This window comes from Neopsephotus bourkii, unplaced genomic scaffold (genome assembly GCF_033783945.1).
Source record: "Neopsephotus bourkii isolate Nb327-2 ecotype Australia unplaced genomic scaffold, CSIRO-AGI_Nbou_v1 NB_122, whole genome shotgun sequence".
NCBI classification, from domain to species: domain Eukaryota; kingdom Metazoa; phylum Chordata; class Aves; order Psittaciformes; family Psittacidae; genus Neopsephotus; species Neopsephotus bourkii.
In genome coordinates, this window is record NW_026900639.1 from 1,106,322 (window position 1) to 1,126,881 (window position 20,560).

General features: G+C 56.0%; 3 protein-coding genes across 6 annotated transcripts in view; 2 read left to right on the top strand and 1 right to left on the bottom strand.

Moving 5' to 3' along the window:
- Nucleotides 1-354: 354 nt before the first annotated feature.
- Nucleotides 355-4,759, top strand: LOC133218870 (D-serine dehydratase-like). Its single transcript, XM_061365694.1, has 8 exons — nucleotides 355-506; nucleotides 911-1,066; nucleotides 2,137-2,417; nucleotides 2,862-3,048; nucleotides 3,936-4,057; nucleotides 4,152-4,341; nucleotides 4,408-4,513; nucleotides 4,579-4,759. The coding sequence occupies exons 1-8, from the start codon at nucleotides 370-372 to the stop codon at nucleotides 4,666-4,668; spliced, it is 1,269 nt and encodes a 422-aa protein (XP_061221678.1). The 5' UTR covers nucleotides 355-369; the 3' UTR covers nucleotides 4,669-4,759.
- A 341-nt stretch (nucleotides 4,760-5,100) lies between these two features.
- On the top strand, nucleotides 5,101-8,075 carry LOC133218803 (tumor necrosis factor receptor superfamily member 16-like). 2 transcript variants are annotated; one of them, XM_061365604.1, is made up of 6 exons: nucleotides 5,101-5,421; nucleotides 6,125-6,254; nucleotides 6,326-6,436; nucleotides 6,597-6,747; nucleotides 6,832-6,977; nucleotides 7,654-8,075. In XM_061365604.1, the coding sequence occupies exons 1-6, from the start codon at nucleotides 5,101-5,103 to the stop codon at nucleotides 7,956-7,958; spliced, it is 1,164 nt and encodes a 387-aa protein (XP_061221588.1). In that variant the 3' UTR covers nucleotides 7,959-8,075. The 2 variants fall into 2 exon arrangements, with proteins under 2 accessions (XP_061221588.1, XP_061221597.1); XM_061365613.1 differs by lacking the exon at nucleotides 6,326-6,436 and having other exon boundaries at nucleotides 5,332-5,421.
- A 1,127-nt stretch (nucleotides 8,076-9,202) lies between these two features.
- Nucleotides 9,203-20,560, bottom strand: part of SETD2 (SET domain containing 2, histone lysine methyltransferase) — a 64,638-nt gene continuing 53,280 nt past the window's right edge. For all 3 annotated transcript variants that reach the window (XM_061365724.1, XM_061365717.1, XM_061365708.1), the window contains 7 exons: nucleotides 17,654-18,329; nucleotides 16,519-16,653; nucleotides 15,772-15,911; nucleotides 14,997-15,108; nucleotides 10,720-10,800; nucleotides 10,487-10,588; nucleotides 9,203-9,615 (listed from right to left, as the gene is read on the bottom strand). In XM_061365724.1, coding sequence (XP_061221708.1) covers nucleotides 9,454-9,615; nucleotides 10,487-10,588; nucleotides 10,720-10,800; nucleotides 14,997-15,108; nucleotides 15,772-15,911; nucleotides 16,519-16,653; nucleotides 17,654-18,329 — 1,408 coding nt within the window. In that variant the 3' untranslated portion in view covers nucleotides 9,203-9,453. The remainder of the gene's footprint in view (nucleotides 9,616-10,486; nucleotides 10,589-10,719; nucleotides 10,801-14,996; nucleotides 15,109-15,771; nucleotides 15,912-16,518; nucleotides 16,654-17,653; nucleotides 18,330-20,560) is intronic.

Consider the following 20,560-nt stretch of genomic DNA (forward strand, 5'->3'; position numbering starts at 1 on the left):
GGGGGTGCCAGCAGCCAGCACCCATGTGGATGAGTGTAGGGGAAGGGGGTCTCATCATGTGTGCACCCGTGTGTCACGAGTGTGGGGTGCTCTCAGCAGTCACACAGCCATGTGGTGTGAGCATGGAGGTCTCGGCAGCCCTAAGCACACGTGTCGTGAGCGTGGGGGGGTCTCAGCAGCCCCGTACCCGCATGTCACAAGGGGGGGATGCCTCAGCAGCCCTGTGCACACACAGCCACCCCATACACGCACAGAGGCTCCGCACCGGCCGCTGTCCCCATGGAGCTGGCAGCCTGTCCCAGGCAGACCGAGTGTCCCCGGCCGCGGCGCCCGTGTCCTCCCCTGCACCGCCACCCCCGGGGGGGCCCCATGGCCGGCAGCGACCTCTGTCCCCGGCCGAGGCTGGCTGCGGTGCCCGTGGCATCACGTGGAGCGGGCACCAGCGGGGCCGCCGAGCCGGGAGCAGCCGCAGCGGCGGGCGGAGGGATGGACGGACGGACAGGCAGGTGGGACAGGACAGGACAGCGCAGGGGAGGGATGGGGAGGGATGGGTGCTCAGGGTGCCGGCGGCACCTTCCCCCCGGAGAGGCTGTGCTGGGTGCCCTGGGTGTCGCTGGGGACACCAAGGTCCCTCTGCTTGGCCTGGCCCAAGTGGCGCAGCCAGCCTAGGTGGCACAGGCTCACGTCCCCCACGTAGCCCAGTTCCCAGTGGCCTGTGCCAGCTGTCCCTGTTCCCAGTGACCCAGTACCGATACAGGATGATCCTAGCGTGGGTGCAGGGTTTTTAATGGAGGGGATGTACGCTGGGTACAGGTGTGGGGGTGCATGGCTGCGTGCGGGGCTGGCTTTGGGGTGGGTGCAGGTCAGGCTCCCTCTTTCCCCCCCCCCCCTCCGTGCCCCCTCCCCGCAGCACCAGCACGTGGCTGGGAGCCCCCCTGCAGCAGTTGCCCACCCCGGCGCTGACCCTGGACCAGGCGACGATGCGGCGCAATGCCGAGCGCATGCGGGAGCGCTGCCAGGCCCTGGGCCTGCGCCTGCGCCCCCACGTCAAGACCCACAAGACCCTGTGAGTGCGTCCCCAGTATCTGCCCCAGCACCCCCCAACATCCCCACACCCTCTTCCCCAGCATCTCCCTGTTCTAACTCCCAACATCCCCCTGGTATTCCCCACCTTCCCCACCAGTGTCTCTCCATCCTTCCCTCAAAATCCTCCTCTGGCATCCCCCCAGAGCCCCTCAACATTCCCCCCACCTTCCCCACCAGCATCTCCACATCTTCCTCCCTCAAATCCCCCTTCAGCATCCCCAAAAGATCGCCCTTAGCATTTCCCCATCCTCCCTCCAGCATTCCCCATCTTCCCTCCCAGTATCCCCCAGGAATCCTCCCCGGCAACCCCCCATCCTTCCCCCGTATTTCCCATCCAACATCCCACTTAATACCCCCCCTAGCACCTCCCCACCTTCTTCCCCATCATCCCCCCAGTATCCTCCCAGTATCCCACCCAGCATCACCCATTTTCACCCCCAGCATCCCCGATCCTGCCCCCAGCATCTCCCCCCACTATCCCTCCCAGTACCCCGCAATCATCCCAGCAGCAACCCCATCCTCTCCCCACCTTCTTCCCCATCGTCCCCCCAGTATCCTCCCAGTATCCCACCCAGCATCACCCATTTTCACCCCCAGCATCCCCGATCCTGCCCCCAGCATCTCCCCCCCATCCCTCCCAGTACCCCCCAATCATCCCAGCAGCAACCCCATCCTCTCCCCACCTTCTTCCCCATCGTCCCTCCAGTATCCTCCCAGTATCCCACCCAGCATCACCCATTTTCACCCCCAGCATCCCCAATCCTGCCCCCAGCATCTCCCCCCACTATCCCTCCCAGTACCCCCCAATCATCCCAGCAGCAACCCCATCCTCTCCCCACCTTCTTCCCCATCGTCCCTCCAGTATCCTCCCAGTATCCCACCCAGCATCACCCATTTTCACCCCCAGCATCCCCGCATCTCCCCACTTCTCCCCCCACTATCCCTCCCAGTACCCCGCAACCATCCCAGCAGCAACCCCATCCTCTCCCCACCTTCCCCCCCTGGTACCGCCGTAGCATGCCCCTCTCACCTCCCCACCACGTCCCCCAGCGAGGGTGCCGAGCTGGCCACCGGCGGCACGCGCCGTGGCATCGTGGTGTCCACCTTGGCCGAGGCCCGGTTCTTCGCAGCGGGGGGCTTTGACGACATCCTGTACGCTTACCCGCTGCCGGGGGGGCGGCTGCAGGAGTGCGCTGCCCTGGCCCAGCGCCTCGACGCCTTCCAGCTCCTCCTCGACAGCCCCCAGGCCTTGGCTCTGCTGCGCCAGCACCCGCTGCCCCCCGGCAAGCGCTGGCTCGTCTGGCTCAAGCTTGACTGTGGGAATGGCCGGGGTAGGTGGCACCCCCGTGTACCCATGCAATACCCTGGGTGAGGGACACCTCCTCTACAAGGGGGTTTTCACCCGCGCACCAGCCCCTAGGATGCTCGATGGGGTGGGATGCTCCCCAACAACTGAACCAGGATGGGGCGTTTAAAACACTCTTCCCCCAAAATAGTACTCAAGGATGTGCCGTGGGGTAGAGGTGGCCCAAAGCCCCATGAGGGAGGAGTTCTTCCCTGTGAGGGTGGTGAGGCCCTGGCACAGGTTGCGCAGAGAAGCTGTGGCTGCCCCATCCCTGGCAGTGTTCAAGGCCAGGTTGGATGGGGCTTGGAGCAACCTGGTCTAGTGGAAGGTGTCCCTGCCCATGGCAGGGGGTTGGAACTGGATGAGCTTTAAGGTCTCCTCCAACCCAGCACCCCAGCACCCACATCGAGACCCTCCTTGCACCCTGCAGCCGGTGTGCGCCCCACAGACCCCGGTGCCATGGCCCTGGCGCGGGCCATCGCCGAGGAGGCACCAGAGGAGGTGGCACTGGTCGGGGTCTATGCTCACTGTGGGAACACGTACGGCTGCCGCGACGTCCAGGCTGTCCAAGCCATCGCCAGAGCCACCACCAGCGCCGTGCTCGACTTCGTCACCGCGTGAGTGCCCGAACCCAGGGACCGGTGGAGTTAAGGGGTATTCTGCAGGGGGGGATGTCCCCATCCACACCACAGCCGTGTCTCCAACCCCATAAAGCCCCGGTGCCTGGTTGTAAATGCAAATCACCCCCATAAAAGGTGCCTTACAAAGCCCCCCCGGGGATCTGGAGGAGGATGTTGGCGGCTCCAGTCACCTTTGATGTAGCTTTGGTGGCGGGTTGTGACCTGTGTCATTGTCCCCCTCCTCCTTGTCACCCTTTTGTCCCAGCGGGGTTCTGCATCCTGGAGGGAATTGCTGCCGGATGGTTCCTGCTGAGGAGGTGGGGCGAGGTCAGTGGGGTCCCCTGGGACCCCCATCGCTCCCTACATAGGGATGTGCTCCCCAGTCCCACCCCAACCGGTTCTGGCACTGGTTTGTGATGGGGAAACTGAGGCATGAATGGAAACCAAGGCACGCAGGGAAACCTCCTGCCCCCCAATACCTCCTCATCCCCAAAGTTGGAGGGGCTGCTCTGGCATAGCTGGGGCTCCCAGGTACATCTTGGGCTGGCCCCAAGCACATCTGGTGGGTGCTGTAGCACATCTAGAGGGGTCCAGAAACATCAGGAAGGGGTCCCAGGCACATTGGGAAGGTGCCCTGGATTATCAGGGACAAAGGGGAGACCCGCCTCGAGTGGGGCTCTATGGCACATCTGGCTGGCTCCCTTGGGGTCTTCCTGGCACACAGGGGGGGGCAGCTCTGCCACATCTGGATGGCTCCCTTGAACGTCTGGGGTGCTCCCTGGCACATCTGGAGCTCTTTGAGGCACCACCACTCAGGTCCTGCTCCCCATGGTGCCTGGGGGTGCTGTCCCCCAGGGCACTCAGCAGGTCCCATGTGCCCGCAGGCTGCGGCAGGCGGGGGTGCCGTGTCCCCAGGCCAGCATCGGCTCCACACCATCCTGCAGCCACCCGGTGCCGGAGATGGCCCAGCTCACCGAGGTCCACCCGGGCAACTACCTCCTCTACGGTGGGTCAGGACCCCCCCCCCCCCCCAGCCCTGGTGGGACCCCCTGGGGTGGGATGCACCCCAGCCTGACCCGGGCACCATCATCTCCCCCCAGACCTGCAGCAGACGCTGCTGGGCTCCTGTCTGCCGGAGGAGGTGGCCATCCGCGTCCTCACCAGGGTCATCGGTCACTACCCGCACCGCAACCAGCTGCTGGTGGACTGCGGGTGGGCCGCCCTCAGCCTCCATGGCCGGGACCAGTCGCCCGCAGGCTGCGCCGCCATTGAGGGGCACCCCGAGCTCCGGTGAGCACCACGGCGGGACATGGGGGGAGCAGATAAGGGTGGGGATGTGACGGCGTGTCCCCACAGGCTGGTGGGGCTGACGCAGGAGCATGGGCAGGTGGGAGCCGTCGATGGACAGTTGGATTTTGGGCGCTACCCGCTGGGCAGCATCCTGGCTCTCATCCCGTTCCATGTGAGTATCGATCCCTTCATGCCCTGCCATGCCCTGCCGTGGCTCAGCGTTCCTACCCACCACAGGCCTGTGCCACCGCTGCCATGCACCCTGTCTACTACATCCACGCTGAGGGGAAGGTGGTGGAGCTCTGGCACCCCGTCCGCGGCTGGTAGGGGGGAGAGTGGGGAGCTGAACCCACACCGAGACCCTGCGCCTATGCCAGGACACTGCACCCACAGCACAGGGCTGCACCCGCGCCAAGGTCCCGCTACTCCCACACCGAGATCCTGCACCCACACTGGACACCCCGAGCCCCTGCACTCACCCCAGGGTGCTGCACCCCAATACCGCATCAATAAAGCTGCTTTTCCCACTTCCAGCCATTGTTGCCCCTGGGCAAGAAGGGGGCGAGCGGTGAGGGGGACACTCAGCGTAACCGGCGGGAAGCGGCGCGCTTCGGCTTTGTTTGGGTCGGGCCGGTCCCGGTGGGGCCGGTACCCCCCTGGCTGGCCGGGGCGGGACCCGAACCCTTAGAGACCCGAACCCAGCCCAGCCGGGAGGGGCGGAGTCCAGCGGAGAGCCCCCCGCCCCTCGGCTCGCAGCCAATGGCGGAGCGCCCCTCCCGGCCCGGCCCGGCTCGGGCCGGGGGGAGCCGCGCCCAGCCCCGCCGAGGCGGACCGGAGCGAGCCGAGCGGAGCCGGACCGGACCGGACCGGACCGAGGGGAGCCGAACCGAGGCGGAGCGGAGCGAAGCGAGCAGGGCCGGATCGGATCGGAGCGGATCGGAGCGGTTCGGAGCAGATCGGCTCAGCTGGGCTCGGAGCCCACGGGGCCGGGCCCGGGTCTCCGCGATGCGGCGGGGCCGTGCGGTGCTGCCGGGGCCGGGGCCGGTGCTGTTGCTGCTGCTGCTGCTGCTGCTCTGCTCGGTGCGGGCGGGACCGGGCGGGATGGGATGGGACGGGACGGGATCGGGACAGGAGCAGTGCGGGACGGAACTCCCCGGTACCGCTCCGGGACCAACCGGTGCCTCGTTGCACTTCAGTTTCGTTGTGTTTCTTTTTGGCTTGCTTTACTGTATTTGGGGTTATTTCAGTTTTGTTCGTTTGGGTTTAGTTTATTTAATTTGTTTTTATTTTATTTTACTTTATTTCGTTCTATTTTACCTGATTTAATTTTGTTTCATCCCGTTTCACTTTATTTCCCTTTATTTCATCTTATTTCGTTTTCTTTCTTTTTAGTTCACCTCAACCTATTTTATTTCGTGATCCTTTTTAATTTTTACGTTACTATTTAATTTACTTTTTCCATTATTATTTTCCCGTGATTTTCCAAGTCCATTTATTTCCCCTTATTCTTTCTTTCTATTTATTTTTTAACTTATTCCTCAGTTCTTTACCCCAACCCGGTCTATTTTACCCTCCCCCTCTTCCCAAGCACTGGTACCCGTGACCCCCCCCCCCCCAGGCACCCCTTTACTCCTCCATCCCGAGTGGGACCACGGGGTGCCCAAGACCCCACCGAGGGGTGGGGAGCACAGCGGAGGTTTGGGAGGGCTCTCGGTTCCCCCCCCCCCCCGGGGGCAGGAAAGGGGCAGATCCTGATGCCGCCCCCCCCTCCCCCCCCACGTAGGTTCCGGGTCGCGGCGAGGAGTGCGGGAGGCGGACGGCGGCGGGGGGGTGCTGCACCCCGTGCCCCCCCGGGTTCGGTGTCTCGGAGCCCTGCGGCCACGCTGACACCCGCTGCCAGCCCTGCGCGCACAGTGAGTACCCCGCGGCCCCCCCGCACCCAAACCCACCCCAGCACCCACCCTCACCCCCCCCCCCCCCCCAGACCGGACCTTCTCTGCGGTGAGCAGCGCGGAGGAGCCCTGCCTGCCCTGCACCCCCTGCCCGCTGCCCCCCGCGAGGCCCTGCACCCCTGCCCGCGACACCCTCTGCACCCGTGAGTGGTACCCGGGTACCCCCTGCTCTGTGTGTGTGTGTGTGAGCCAGGATGGGGCGGCCGGGCCTCAGTGTCCCCTCTGAAGGTGACACTGAGGCAGCGGCTGGGCAAACGGAGCTCCCCTGACCTTTTGGGGGGGTCTCCGTCCGAACCCCCACAGATGAGGAGCTGGTGACGGGGGACCCCTCGCCTGCCACCCCTGAGCTTGTGTTGCCACCACCGGAGGGCAGCGGCGAGGACATCATCCCCGTGTACTGCTCCCTCCTGGCCGCCGTCGTGGTGGGGCTCCTGGCTTACGTGGCCTTCAAGTGGTAGGTCTGGGGGGGGCACACGGGACAATGATGGGGGGGAGCAAGACCCCGGCACCCCGGGTGACCTCCCCCGGCCGCGGGCAGCTGGCGCACATGCAGGCAGAAGCAGGCGCTGGCCAAGGCGCGGGCAGGGGACATGGGGACATGTCCCGAGGGGGAGAAGCTGCACAGCGACAGCGGGGTCTTCCTCGACACCCACAGCCTGCAGGAGCCCCACCAGCCCGGCAAGGGTGAGCACCCACCACCCACAGCACGTCTGTCCCCCAGTGGCATCGGGATGGGGTTGAGGAGCATCACGGGGGGGTTGGGGTCAGGGTGCATCTGTCCCCATGGAGCATCTTGGATGGGGTTGGGATGCTGTTGGGAGCACCACCTTGGCCCAGGGAGCATCCATATGGGTTTGGGGTGCCACCATGGCCTGTGGAGCACCTGTATGGGGTTGGGGTGCACCTAAACCCCAGGGAGCACCCATGTGGGGTTGGGAAGCGTCCCTACCTTGGGGTTCACCTGGGTGGGTTGGGGAGCACCCATGCCCCAAGGAACATCCATACTTTGGGAGCATCTGCACAGGTTTTGGGGGGCACTCACACCCCAAGGAGCACCCAGGTGGGGATGGGATACACCCACAGTCCAGGGAGCATCCTGATGGGGTGAGGGTGCATATTTGCACCAGGGAGCACCCAAATGGGGTCAAGGAGCACCCATGCCCTATGAAGGACCAAGATGCGGTTGAGTAGCACTCAGATGAGGTCAGAGAGCATCCAAACGAAGCTGGGGAGCACCCATGTCCTGAGAAGCACCCAGATGGGGTTGTGTAGCATCCATGGCATGGGGAGCACCCAAATGGGGTTGGGGAGCACCAAAATGGGAATTGAGGTGCCAGCTCTGCCCCTCGCTCCCCCGCAGCCCCCTACCCCGAGGGGCACCCATTCAGCACAGTGCCACCGCAGCGCCAGGAGGAGCTGGAGCGGCTGCTGGAGAGCGGGGGTCCCGGTGGGGACTGGCGCAGCCTGGCCGCACACCTGGGCTTCGGCCCCGAAGCCATCGGCACCTTCGGCCGGGGCCGGGCGCCCACCCGCACCCTGCTCAGCGCCTGGGCCAGCACCGAGGGGGCCACGCTGGAGGCCCTGTGCCAGGCGCTGGGTGCCATCGGGCGGCAGGATGCGGCGCGGCACTTGGCTGGACCCGGGGATGCCACCTCTGCTGTGTGACCAAGGACACCGGGGCACCGGCGGCTCCTCCTGCCAGAGCTCTTTGGGGTTTTCTATGACTGGGTTTTGTACTTTTCTAGGGGTGTTGGGGGCGGGATGGGGACAGGGATGTGATTTGGTGGCTGTGGGTGGTGGTGGAGGGTGGGAGGTGAGGGACGCGGCTGGTCCTTACATGGGCACATTAAATGTGTCACTTGTGTGCCACCAGAATGGGTGTCCTCAGTGTCCGTGCGTCCCCGTAAGCGCGTGTCCATGGGATGTGCCCCTTCAGGCGTTCACGCATCCCCTGGTGTCCATGTGTCCCCACAAACGCATCAGTAGGATGTGTCCTCAAGCTTTCAATTGTCCCTGGGTGTCTGTGTGTCCCCACCAGCACCTGTTCCCATCACGTGTCCTCAGATGTCCATGTGTGTCCACAAGGTGCATCTCCATGGGATGTGTCCCCCTCAGGTGTCCGTGTGTGTTTCAAGCACCCATGTACCCCCAAGTTTCTGTGCGTCCCCCACAGCCACACGCCCCCAGGATGTGTTCCCTCTGGTGCCTTTGTGTCCCCACAAGCGTGTGTCACCACAATCCCACATTCACGTGTCCCCAAGCTACGTGTCTCCAGCTGTCCATGTGTCCCCCCACGTCCCACACCTGTCCCCATAAGGACAACACGCGGGTGGGTGGCACTGGTGGGGGGGGACACCACCACCACACACCTCAAGAGTGGCACTGAGGGACACTGACAGAAAAGAGCTATTTCAGCCCCAAAACACACACAGGCACCCCTGCCCTGAGCTGTGTCACCCCAAAACCCCATCCTGCTCCCCCCCTGGGGATGCTAACGCTGATGGGGGGTCTAAGAGCAAGGAGGGACACACCACCCATTTCCCTACCGGTGCCACTAGTAGGTTCCTCCCTGCCCCGGCCATGCCAAACCTCTTTTGGGTCCGGGGCCAGTGTTGATTTTTTGTCATTTTTTCTTTTTATTTAATTTTTTTTTTTTTTTTTTTTTACATAAAAAGTTCCGTAAAAATTGGATAAAGTAAAATGATTGAAGCAGTAAAATCAATCTTATCAACATAGCACGAGGCCTGCCGCAAACCCGGGGGCAGCCCCGCTCCGCGCTATTTACAAGGAGAAGGGATCAAACCTCGCGGAACCAAAAGGAACCAACCAAGAAACGAAATTAAAAGCCAAGAAGTAAGAAACCCCCAAACTATCCTTACAAAGTGTTCCCGTGGGATCGGCACGTCCTGGGCTAGAAGCAGGGGGGGAAAAAGGGGGAAAACAAAGGAAAAATTATCCATATATTCACATACAGGTTAAAATATAATACAGAGGTTGGTGGTGCGCCCGAACCGCTCCCGCCGCAGGGAACCGAGTTTATTTCCTTTCTCTGATGCAAACCAAAGCGAAATCAAAGGAGGGAATGCACAGGTTGGTGTTTGACGTGGTGAATCCTGGTGGAGTCGGGGTATCCCGGGGCTCGGCGCGGCCGAGGCGGAGCTCACTCCAGGTCCGTGTCCTCTTTGGGTTTGTAGATGGCCCCGAACTTCTGCATGTATTTCTTGATGTACTCCTTCGTTTTGTGTTTCACGTTCTCGTTGCACTCCAGGTCCTCCGGGTTCTTGCAGTATTTCAGCTCCTTGTTCATGACTCCGTGGGTGAGCTGCAGGGAATACTCACTGTTATTCCCGATAATGCGCACCCTGGGGACTCCCTAAGCCGTTCTGTTACCATCCCCTATATTCTGCTATTATTCCCCAACTATTGGCCATTATTCCCCTATTATTCCCTAAGCATTTCCTGTTATTGCCCAATAGTCCCCATGTATTTCCTGATATCCCTCAAATATTGGCTATTAGTCCCCAGCTATTCCCCAAGCTATTTTGCCATTATTTCCCAACTATTTGCTACTTTCCCAAGTATTCCCCAATATTCCCCAAATATTTGCTATTATTGTATCTATTTCCCCCAAATATTCCCTAAATTTTTCCCATTATTCCCCATTTTTTCCCCCAATATTCCCCACACGTCCCCAATATTGCCTAAATATTTCCTACTGTTCCCCTAATATTTTCTTTTCCCAAATATTCCCCCAATATTCCCTAAATATTACCCAAATATTTGCTATTTTCACCAAATACTCCAATATTCCCCAAGCATTTCCTATTAATCTCCAAGCATTCCCCCAATATTCCCTAAATATTGCCAAAATATTTGCTATTTTCACCAAATACTCAATATTCCCCAAGCATTTCCTATTATTCCCCAAATATTTCCTGTTATTCCCAAACACTTGCTTATTTTCCCCACAAATATTCCCAAAATATCTCCTATTATTCCCAGAACTATTTTGTTATTATTCCCCAAATGTTACCTACTTCCCCCTTCAACATTCCCCATTATTCCCCAAACATCAGCCGATGCCCTCAACACCACTCTGTTCCTTCCCTTATCCTCCCATCAGGCGGCAGACGGGGTGACAGAGCCGCCCCAGGGATGAAGGGGCCACCCCACGTGTCCCCGCGTGTCCCCACCTTGCGCGCCAGGTGTTTGAAGTCCTCGGTGGTGGTGATGCGCCCCACCTTGCAGTCGGGTTTGCGGTACGGGTTCAGGCACTGCACGATGAACTGCGACATCTGCGCCAGAGGAGAACAGGATCTGGCCCTGCCCGCGCTCACCAGCCCCAGGGCAACGCGGCCCCGAGGACCCAGTGACCCCATGGATGGTGACAGACCCCAACCCGACTCCCGGCACTGGGGGCACTCACTTCTTTCCTGAACACCTCCTTGCTCTTCTTGGCCAGCTCGCTGGATGTGTCCGCTTCCGCTGTCTTGGGCTTCTTGGAAGACTAGAATGGAGGGAAGGAAGAAGAGGATGCTCGACATCGCCCGGAGCGAGCCAGGATCACCCATCCCTGTCCCCACCTTGAGCACAGTAATCCTCCTGTCCAACCCTACCCCACAGCCAGGCAGGCAGTGCACACTTCCCTGCCTTGTCCCAGTGAACTTCCCACCCACTGCCAACACGCACTGGTCCTGGTCCTGGTACACTTCCCAGCCCGGTCTCAGCATGCTTTCCAGCAGCACTCTCTTTAGCCCAATCCAGGCACCCTTCCAAGCCTGGTCCCGGTGAGCTTCCCAGCCTACTGCCGGCATGCTCTCCACCCCACTCCTAGCACACTTCCAAGTCCATTCCCAACAAAACTCCCAGCCCAGTCCCGGTGAGCTTCCCAGCCCAATGCTCACACGCTCTCCAGCCTAATCCAGGCATGCTCCTGGTAAGCTTCCCAGCCAAGTCCCAGTGTGCTCCCTACCCAGTCCTGACACGCTTCCCAGTTCAGTGCCAGTGTACCTCCTGGCCGGATGCTGGCATGCTCCTTACCTCAATCCAGGCATGGTTCCCAGCCTGCTCCCCATGAGCTTCCCAGCCCAGTGCTGGTGCACTCCCCACCCTGATCCTGGCATGCTTCCTAGCCCAGTGCTCCAGCCCAGTACCAGCACACTTCCCAGCCTGATCCTGGGCTCTCCAGCCTGGTGCCAGCACACGCAGAGTGCTCCCCAGCCCAGTCCCAGCGCACTTTCCAGCGTGCTCCAGCCACACTGCTGGGCTGGGAGCACAACCCCCTGGGAGATGCAGGGCCCACTCCTCACCCTTGTCTTCTTTGGGGAAAAAAAGCTCGAAAAAGGGTGTGAGGTGGTCCTGGGGGGCAGGGCTGTTCTGGGGGGAGATAAGGGGGAAGCATAGGTTGCCCCCTCCCCGTTCATCTCCAAATTACCAGCACAACAATCATTGGCAGGGATAGATCCAGCCTGGATGCACACCCAGGTGAAGGGAACACTGTCCTAACCCCCCTCTGTGGGCTGATGGAGCAACATGTATTCATCCCGTTAACCAAGGCCATGGCTCCGGCAGAACCATCCCCACTGGAGCCGGCACGGAAGCTCACCAGTGGAACCTCGTGCTGAAAGCACTGCAATGGCTGGGACTCTGCCAGCGAGAATTTACAGTGGATTTTAGAATCATGGAACGGTCTGTGTTGGAAGGGACCTTCAGAGGTCACCTAGTCCAACCCTCCTGCAGTGACAACAGGATCAGTCTGGCTTTGAACACCTCCAGGGATGGCGCATCTACCACCTCTCCTTAGCTACAGACGATCATGGAAGGATAAAGGTGAATTTTACAGGGATTTCTGACTGTTCCCCTAAATACTAATCCCCCAGAGCACAAACATGGCTGACTTAATTTGCTGCCTGCTTTAATGGAGTGGAAATCACAGCGGCTGCACCCCAGTGAGCATCCACACATGCCAGCCCTGTGGGCTCTGCCTTCCAGCCCTGCGACCTTCTCAGCTTCAAGAAAATGGAAAGCAGGATCTCTCCTCTGGCGCTGTTTTTCAGGAGAGGTTTGTGTGTGGCAGGTTATCCTGATTGGATTTTAAAGATGGAGACAGCAAACCAGCTTGTTACAGGCTTGAAAAGCTGGGGGAGATTTGCTCTTTGGAAGTGGCTTAGTGCTTCTTTTAACTTAAAAAAAACACCATTTTTTTAAAGTACTTAACACAGAAAAAAGCAGGATCCAGCCATCCCACCCCTTTCAAATTCCAAAGACTTGCCTGGCTGAGGCTGGAGGGCAGAGCTGCACAATCCCGTGAGCAAACCACTGCGGGGTTTAAATCAACCCTTGACAGGGAGGTTTTACTGCCCAGGGCTGTCCTGAGCGAGCACTGGTGTGTCTCTGGGCTGGCTGCACATCAAAGCTCCTCGCTCCCTGCCCCGGGGCTCGGGCAGCAACATCAAAAGGCCAGTGATGGGGAGCAGATGGCTCCCTGCTGGCTCCCAGCATGGCACCGGATCCGGCACCAGCACAGTGGCGGCATCATCAAGCCCTGCCACCTTCCATTACCAAGACCTTCACCATCCCCAGGACCTTCTCCATCTCCCCAGCATCTCCAGCACACCCCAGTTTCTCTTAATTCCCCTAAGACAGCACAAAGGAGGAGTGATTTTCTATGCGGGGGTCAGTTTGGTTAACAGTGAGACTGAGCTTATCAAAGGACTTCAGCCTCTGTGGACATGACCACAGTGCTTCTCCTATAGCTCCTCCAAAGCATTCCCCTAATCCAGGGCCATGCTGCCCGCTAGGAAAACTGTAATACAGAGAAAGCCCCCAAAACTGTGGTATCCACATTGATCAGCCCTGCTTGGGATGAAAGCTGGGGGAAAAAGGGAAAAAACAGCCTGCAAAACCAGCATCGGTGGAGGAAACCCTGGGAAAAACCAGCTATGGTGGGAGAAAAGCAAGAAACAAATGAGCAGAGAGACACTAACACATCCATGAAATAAATCTGGGCTTTTTCCACCTTTCTTTTCCAGCCCTGTGTGTCAGCCTCCCTGAGTGCTCCGTTGGGGCCCCCTCTCGTGAAACCCCTTTTCCAAGGGAAAAAACAGGGAAACAATGAGCGTGACTTCACGCACCTCTTGTGCCTTTCCATCAAAATCCTTATACCAGCATGTGAGCACCAGGCGAGCTCACCCACCACTGACACCAGCATGGCGATGCTGGGGCTTGGGGGGTATCAAGAAGGGAGCAGATGATGCTCGGAAGAGGGCTCTGGAGGAAATAGAATACCCCAGGCACCGCCACTGCAAGGATTTTGCCGGTGCCACACAGCCGGGGGGGACACCAGGAATAGCAGCAGCAGCTGTCCGATGGTCGGAGCCACAATGCCGGTGGGTTTAATCCCTCATGGAAAAGGTGTGGGGTGAGGAGGAGGCGTGTAAAAAATCCTGGGAATGTGGTTGTGATTTCAGGGTGGAAGCATCGTTACGGAGGCGGCAGTGAGCGAGCTATGACCACAGGGGAATTCAATGTTATTTCCATGAGTGGGAAAAACCCAACCTTCAGGCCATCCTGGCTGAGAAGAAACAAGATTTAAAGCTCTACACTGAGTAAGAACCACATCACTGTAAGGTCAGCCAACGCTGTGCGGTCCGTCTTAATCTAGGAATGAGGTATTGATGGCTTCAGAGAAGTTTTGCACCGGAAAACAGGGATTTGGGGGTTTGAATGAGCAGCAAAAAACTCCTGGCAGAAGCAGCCAATTCACATCTGCCCCAAGGTAAAGCCCTTCAAACACTGCTCCACTCCTCAGCACCCTTTTTTACCCCTAAGGTTTTGAATCTGGCACATAAACACCTGCATGCACTTACAGAAGCATCTTTCCTTGCTCCCTCTGCAGCTACAGGCACTGCTGAGATCCTCTACAGTCCATAGCAAAAGGACTCCCAAGCTGCAAAGCTGCAGCACAACTCTTTTCTCACTCAGAAGAGCCCAACCTTCTCAGCATCCCGAGGAAGCCTCCCAGTATCCCCAGGCTGGTCCACACCACTACGTTTTAGCTCATACAGCACACCCTTCCATGGGGATGCAATTTACAGCTATTAACAAAACCTCTCCTTAAAGCCTAAAATGAAGGTCTCTGATTAACAGGCTCTCATGTGTCGCTTTGCATGCTGACATCCTTCAACAGCAATCTGTAACCCAAACCCAGAAGCAGCAAGTGCAGATAAACCAGGATCGACTCAAGGCGAACACAGAGCAAACCCTTCCCACAGAAGCAAAACGTGCTGCAGAAAACAGGCTAATGAAGAATATTTGTTGTTCTTTCAGCTAGAGTCATCTGGGGCGCTCATAAAGCTGCACAAGGGCAGGTTTTAATGCTCTTCCTGAGCACAATGAAAGGAGGCATTAGCCAGAGCAGCGCAGCACAGGGTTGCTGCACACTACTAAGTCTGAAGCTTGCCTGAGGGATCTATCAAGCCCCAGCACTCCCAGGACACTCACATGTTTATGGATCCTCAAGGTACTGTGACTATTGGCTCCTTTTCCTGCTGAGCAGGGAAGGCTGGTGGGGTACGTGTAATGCTGACCCAACCTCAGCAACAGCCCTGGCATATGCTGCTCCTGCTCCACAGCACAGGACTGTCCCCATGGTCTGCCAAAGAGATCTAACAGCAAGTTTATCCTTCCTGACCCTGCACTTACCTTCATGGGGTTTTCGTCATAAGTTGGGGTCCCAAGGTCCATTTCAGCTTCATGTTCAAGGCTGGCATCATCCCCTGGGCTGTCCCAGGTAGGAGGATCCCACTGGGTTTGCCTGGAGGAAGACAGATGGACAGACACACCACTGTCACACTCTTTAAAGTAACTGGTACCTGCTTACTGACTGTCCCATCAACTGGGACATCTGATGTCCATCAGTCATCAAAACTCTTTTACATGGGTGTAACATATGGCCCCATTTTGCTATTAATGATAAGTTAAGTAGGCTTCTGAGTTGGAGAAGGCTAAAGCCAAGCAAGAACTTCAAAAGGGAATTTGCACTATTTTTCTCTTACTGGTGACACTTAATGTGGAATCAAGGAAAGCTCATCACAGGCAGGAAATAAAGAAGGTTGGCAATTCTAGCATGGAAAGATGGGACACATCACAGCAGAGACCCTGGGGAATGTTTTCTTGCAGAGCAAGGCTCAGCCCTTGGCACCTGAAGCCAAATGCACAGCCACAGGTATCTCACTGTGGAACGAACACAGACCAGAGATCAAGAGAAAGGCCACAGGAATGAGCAAGGAGTTTGAAAGGATGGATGAGTGGATGCCAGGAAGCTCAGGCATATGCTAAAGAGGCTAAACATACGACAAGAGCTCTTTGGCTCCCTGTGCGCATGAAGCACCATTTCTGCAGAAGTATCTCAAACTCCAGCCCCAAAGCCACCATCACACTCACCTTGTTATCATGCTCACCTCCTAACCACACTTACCTCGTTACCACATGGTAGTAATAGATCTTCCCCTCTGGATCTCGGGCTGTTTTCCAGTTGGGTGGGAGGACGATCGTTTTGGGTTTTGGAGGGGATGGTGGAGGCAAGTCCAGGAGGTTATTGGTCACCACAAGCTCTGGCTAAGAACAGCACAAAAGGGACAAAGAGTAAAACGTGAGTGGTAGCGATAAGAGGTCAGAGCAGCCCTGACGGCTCTTTCCAACACAACAAAGACTCTGTTGAAGGTAAATCTTAAGAACAACACTAGTGTTTGCCCAAGAAGCAACAAGGACAGTATCTCCCCCTAGTTCTTACCCCAATTACCCACTCAACCACATCCTGAGCTTGTAATAACAGCCACTTTGCTACCTGTGCTCTTAAATTCTCTGTGGTGGATGCCAAAACCACCAGCTCTGATGGAAGTGTTTCAGCACCAAAAGCAGGTCGTGGAACTTCCACATGCCCACCCATACACAGCCTTCTCCTGATGTGCTGAAAGAAAGCCTGAACACAAGATCTGGGCTCAAAGCCCCCAGTAATGTGACTGATGCCCACATTCAGGCTGGAGGACAGCATCCCAAAGAGTACCAGCATGCTGCCATAAGGGAAACTCCTCCAGCTGGTACCACCACTACCTTCACAGCATCCAGAAGCTACGGGGAATCATAGCTCTACATGACTCCCAAAGCCAGACCAAAGCAGATGTAGAGGAACGTTCCCCATCCCTTTTGACCCTCCGAGCCCTACCTGCTGGATGGGCTGAGGCTGCCCAGCTGCAACAATGGTTGTTACTGCTGCTGGTGGCTGCACTATGACTCCCTGCGGATGAGCTGTGTAAATCTGTTGGCCTTGAATGTACTGGAGACCTGGCTGGGCGTAACTCTGAAAAGGAGCATGGGGAATCATCAATCAGCTTGCTTTACCAAAGAAAAGCCCTTTTAGGAGGGCACAGTACAACTTCCCTTGCTGGAAATCAAATAGTGAAAGCAAGAAGAGAGTAACGGTCCTTGAGGACTACTGGAAGGTAACATCCAAGCCAAATCAAGTATCCCAGAGTTGTACAATTGCCTACATCTTGATTTTAGGAAGAATTAGCCATTGGCAAGACACTTGCTAGTGAAGAAAAAGCAGAAGGATAAAGCACTTTAGCATGGCCATTTGGAGCTCCAGGCTGAGCCTGATGGAAGAGGACATGTAATTCAGAGAAAACAGATAAAGAAGGTTGATCTGTTGAGTATTTTGCTTGGCTTAAGTCATACAAGAGCTGGCAGCTCCAGACCCCACTTCCAAAAGCCAACAGAAGGCGAGCTCACACCTCCATGTTCTACTGCTTACTTGGTCAGTGACAGTGGAAGCTCTTACCCAGAAATATCCAGTCACCAGAATCAACAATCAAAAAGAAACAAACATAACTTTTATAAACAGGTTTAAAAAAATCTCAACAAGACAAAAACTCCTGCTTGACCCTAGCAACTATATGTTACATAAAATATATCCAATATAGATATAATGGATGCCCCATTTCTTGAATTGTTCAAGGCCAGACTGGACAGGGCTTTGAGTAACCTGGTCTAGTGGAAGGTGGCCCTGCCCATGGCAGGGGGTTGGAACTGGATGAGCTTTAACACCCCTTTCAACCCAAACCATTCTGTGATTCTATGTTTTTATGAATCTATAGTGTTTGTACACAAAAAAATACCTAAATGTGCTTTTCTCATACTCTTAGATGGGAAGTTATGTGAGAAGTGCTACTGCAGCTTAGTATCAGCACAAAGTAGGGTGCTCTAATATTACGAGCACTAGCAAAGAGTGAGAAAACAGTGTTTTTCCTGGCTGCAGCAGGGTACCCTGTTTTGCAGGCCTTGCCTGACATGGAAATTACCTGCACAATAGGTGGGGTCGTCTGTGAGTAGGGGGATGTCACACCATAAACTGTCTGACAAGTCTGTCCTTGGTAATATATGGCTGGTTGGGACTGGGCTGGCGAGTACTGCTGTTGGACAGCTACAGTCTGCTGGCTGGAATCCCAGACCCCATAGCTCTGGCTCTGCACCGGTCCTGACGTGGCCACAGGCAGGACGGCCACATTGGGTTCTTGATGGACCACGGTATCGCTTTGTGCTACATACTGCGGAGTTGTAACCTCCATCGTTGTTGCTACATGTTGGACTACTGGTACCGGCTGAGAAGTAGGGAGGGCTGGTTCCACCGTGTGCCCAACCAAAGTCTGCGGGTGCTCATACGCCGCTGGCGAGCACATGGAATCCATGGTGGGTGTGGGCAGCAGCACCTTGCCAGCATTGGGGTTGCTGGGATCTACATAGGCTTGCATGGGGTAGCCAGGTGGGTAGCCAATAAAGCTGTGGTGGGGCGTGCTGTAGCCCATGGAGTCGTAGGGCAGGGGGGACGTCATTCCCAGGTTTTGGAGTTGCTGTTGCTGTTTCTGGGCTTCCCGCTGGGCAACCTCCTGCTCGAACAGCTTCCTGCGCTCCTCCGTGGACAGCTTGTTGCGGTCCTTAAGCCGGACTTTCTTCTTCGAAGACGCTGGCGTGTCATACCTGGGAGGGACAGAAAAGGTTTTGTGAGACTCTAGGAAACTGCAGGCCCAGGGCACCAGCAGCAAAAAGGCCACCACTGACAGTGGCAGACCTTGGAGAGACCAAATGCCCAAGAGAAACATCAACTGCTAAAAACATTCATTTGTTTCAGCTGCTTGACCAACCACGCATAGCAACTCATCAAGCAAGGAGCCAGGGCAGAAGATGAGCTAGGCTGCACTGGATTTATCAACTTAGGTTGGTGCTGAAGCTTACAGACACAAAAATGCAGCAGAAGTTGTCTGAGGGACTGGCTAGGCAGCACTGAGATACCCGGAGAGGGGAGGTAACATCTCCAGGGCCAAGAGGGAACCTGGAGAGGGTAGAATAAGCAGGATGTCTCCCAAAAGGGTTGAGTGTCTGTGACCCCCTGTCACAGTTTTCCAAGGCAGGACCAACACAGAAGGTTTTGGAAGAGGCTCTCCAAGCAGAAGGTACAGATTACACCACAGCACCTGCACCTCCCAGACTAGAGCAGCACCCCATCTTTCTTGGTTAAGGACCACACCGGAGCTGCAGACACAGGCATGTTTGTGAAGAACAAACAGCACATTTCTGTTTTGAGTATGCTGTTTACTAGACCACAGATCCAGCTTAAAACATAATGAAAGTGTGGATGGGGTTTTTTTAATGCTTTTTTACAAATAAGAATTTTCATCCCGAGACACAGAGCAGCTGGAGGGATTTTTCCAAGGAGTTAAAGAAAAAAAGCCTAAGGACTTTGATCAGACCTCAACCAAGGAAAATTTCAGATCAAAGGTGGGTATTTCGAGAAGTTATGAGTGTGGTAAAACAGGGATTATGAGCAAAAATGCTTTGCAGCCCTAATATAATGGATTCTACAAAGCATCCAGCATATTGTCTATATAGTCACTCAACGTTCATGCGTTCCATTTACATATCAAAAGCACATTGCTACCAACACATACATTTAAGATGTACCCTTGAGTTCCCAGAGTAGCTGCAAGGATTTGTTAATGTGAACCTTATTGACGTGAAGGGTTCGATTTCAATAATTAAAGCATTTCCTGCCACTGCCTGGAGAGTTTACATGAGAAGCAACCAGCGTGAAGGGATGGGCAGAAGAAAACTGAGGGCTTAGAATCGTTGAATGGTTTGGGCTGGTTTAGTGTTGAGCACACCAGCGACACTTGGGTATTTATTCCTCTCTTCACCTATTATTTTGTCTTATTAAACCCTTCATGGAACAAACACAAAGGGGACAGTCGAGCAGGGAGAAGGATGACAGCACCTCGGTCCTTCCGCCTGTGGGCACTGCTCACTGACAAAGACATGGCCACAGGAGGGAAGAGCCAGAGTGGGCAACTCCTTGCCCATTAAACAGGTTGCTCTGTTTAAAGTAACACAAAAAAATATACTATTTATTCCATTCTTCTTCATATCTCTCGACACACCGCTGCTACTCAGCTCCATTTCCATCCCCAGACCTCAGTGATGTTTCCATCCTCCAAATGGCTAATTACAGTAGTATAGATTTACATCCAGGTTTTTTTTTAACCCAGATGTTTTAAACTTTCCCAGCACAGCTCAGTAAGAGGACAGAAGTTTCCTCGCCTGGCTGACTCACCACCAATTGTTCCCTAATTACTAAGTGGCTTTAGATCCTATTTAAGAGGGACAGCAGAAAACTGACTTCTTTAAAGGAAATTCCTTGGTATTCTTACTGCCTTTAACATGATTTGAGGTCTTCCTGAAATGCAAGACATGAAATGCTTTCCTTCTCTTAAGAAGCAGCTTTTGAGGGAGGAAAATGGGTATCTGGTAACAAGCAGCTGCTAATTCATGCACTGCCTCGGGCCAGCCCTGCCACAACTGCCACCTCTGTCATTCCTCTGGCCTCAGGAGGGTTTGGCTCTGCCCAGCCAAATGCTCCTGGGGCCCTAGGGAACAACCCTGGGAGCCAGCACAGGCTCAGGAACCCTAAAGCAATGGTCTGAACCTACAGGAAAAGGAGCTTTGGGTGGCTGCCAGGGTCACTGAACCGATCTGATTCTCACTTAAGATCTGGGAGAACAGCTAATAGATAAAAACATTTTCTCCTATTGCTTGCTCCTTGAACTGGCCAACTCACTAAGACAAAAGGCGTCTGTATTTCAGTTATCTAGCTCTTACTCTTCTAAACACGCATCCCACCAGACCTGGTTAGCAGAAGTATTTAACGTAGAAGGGCA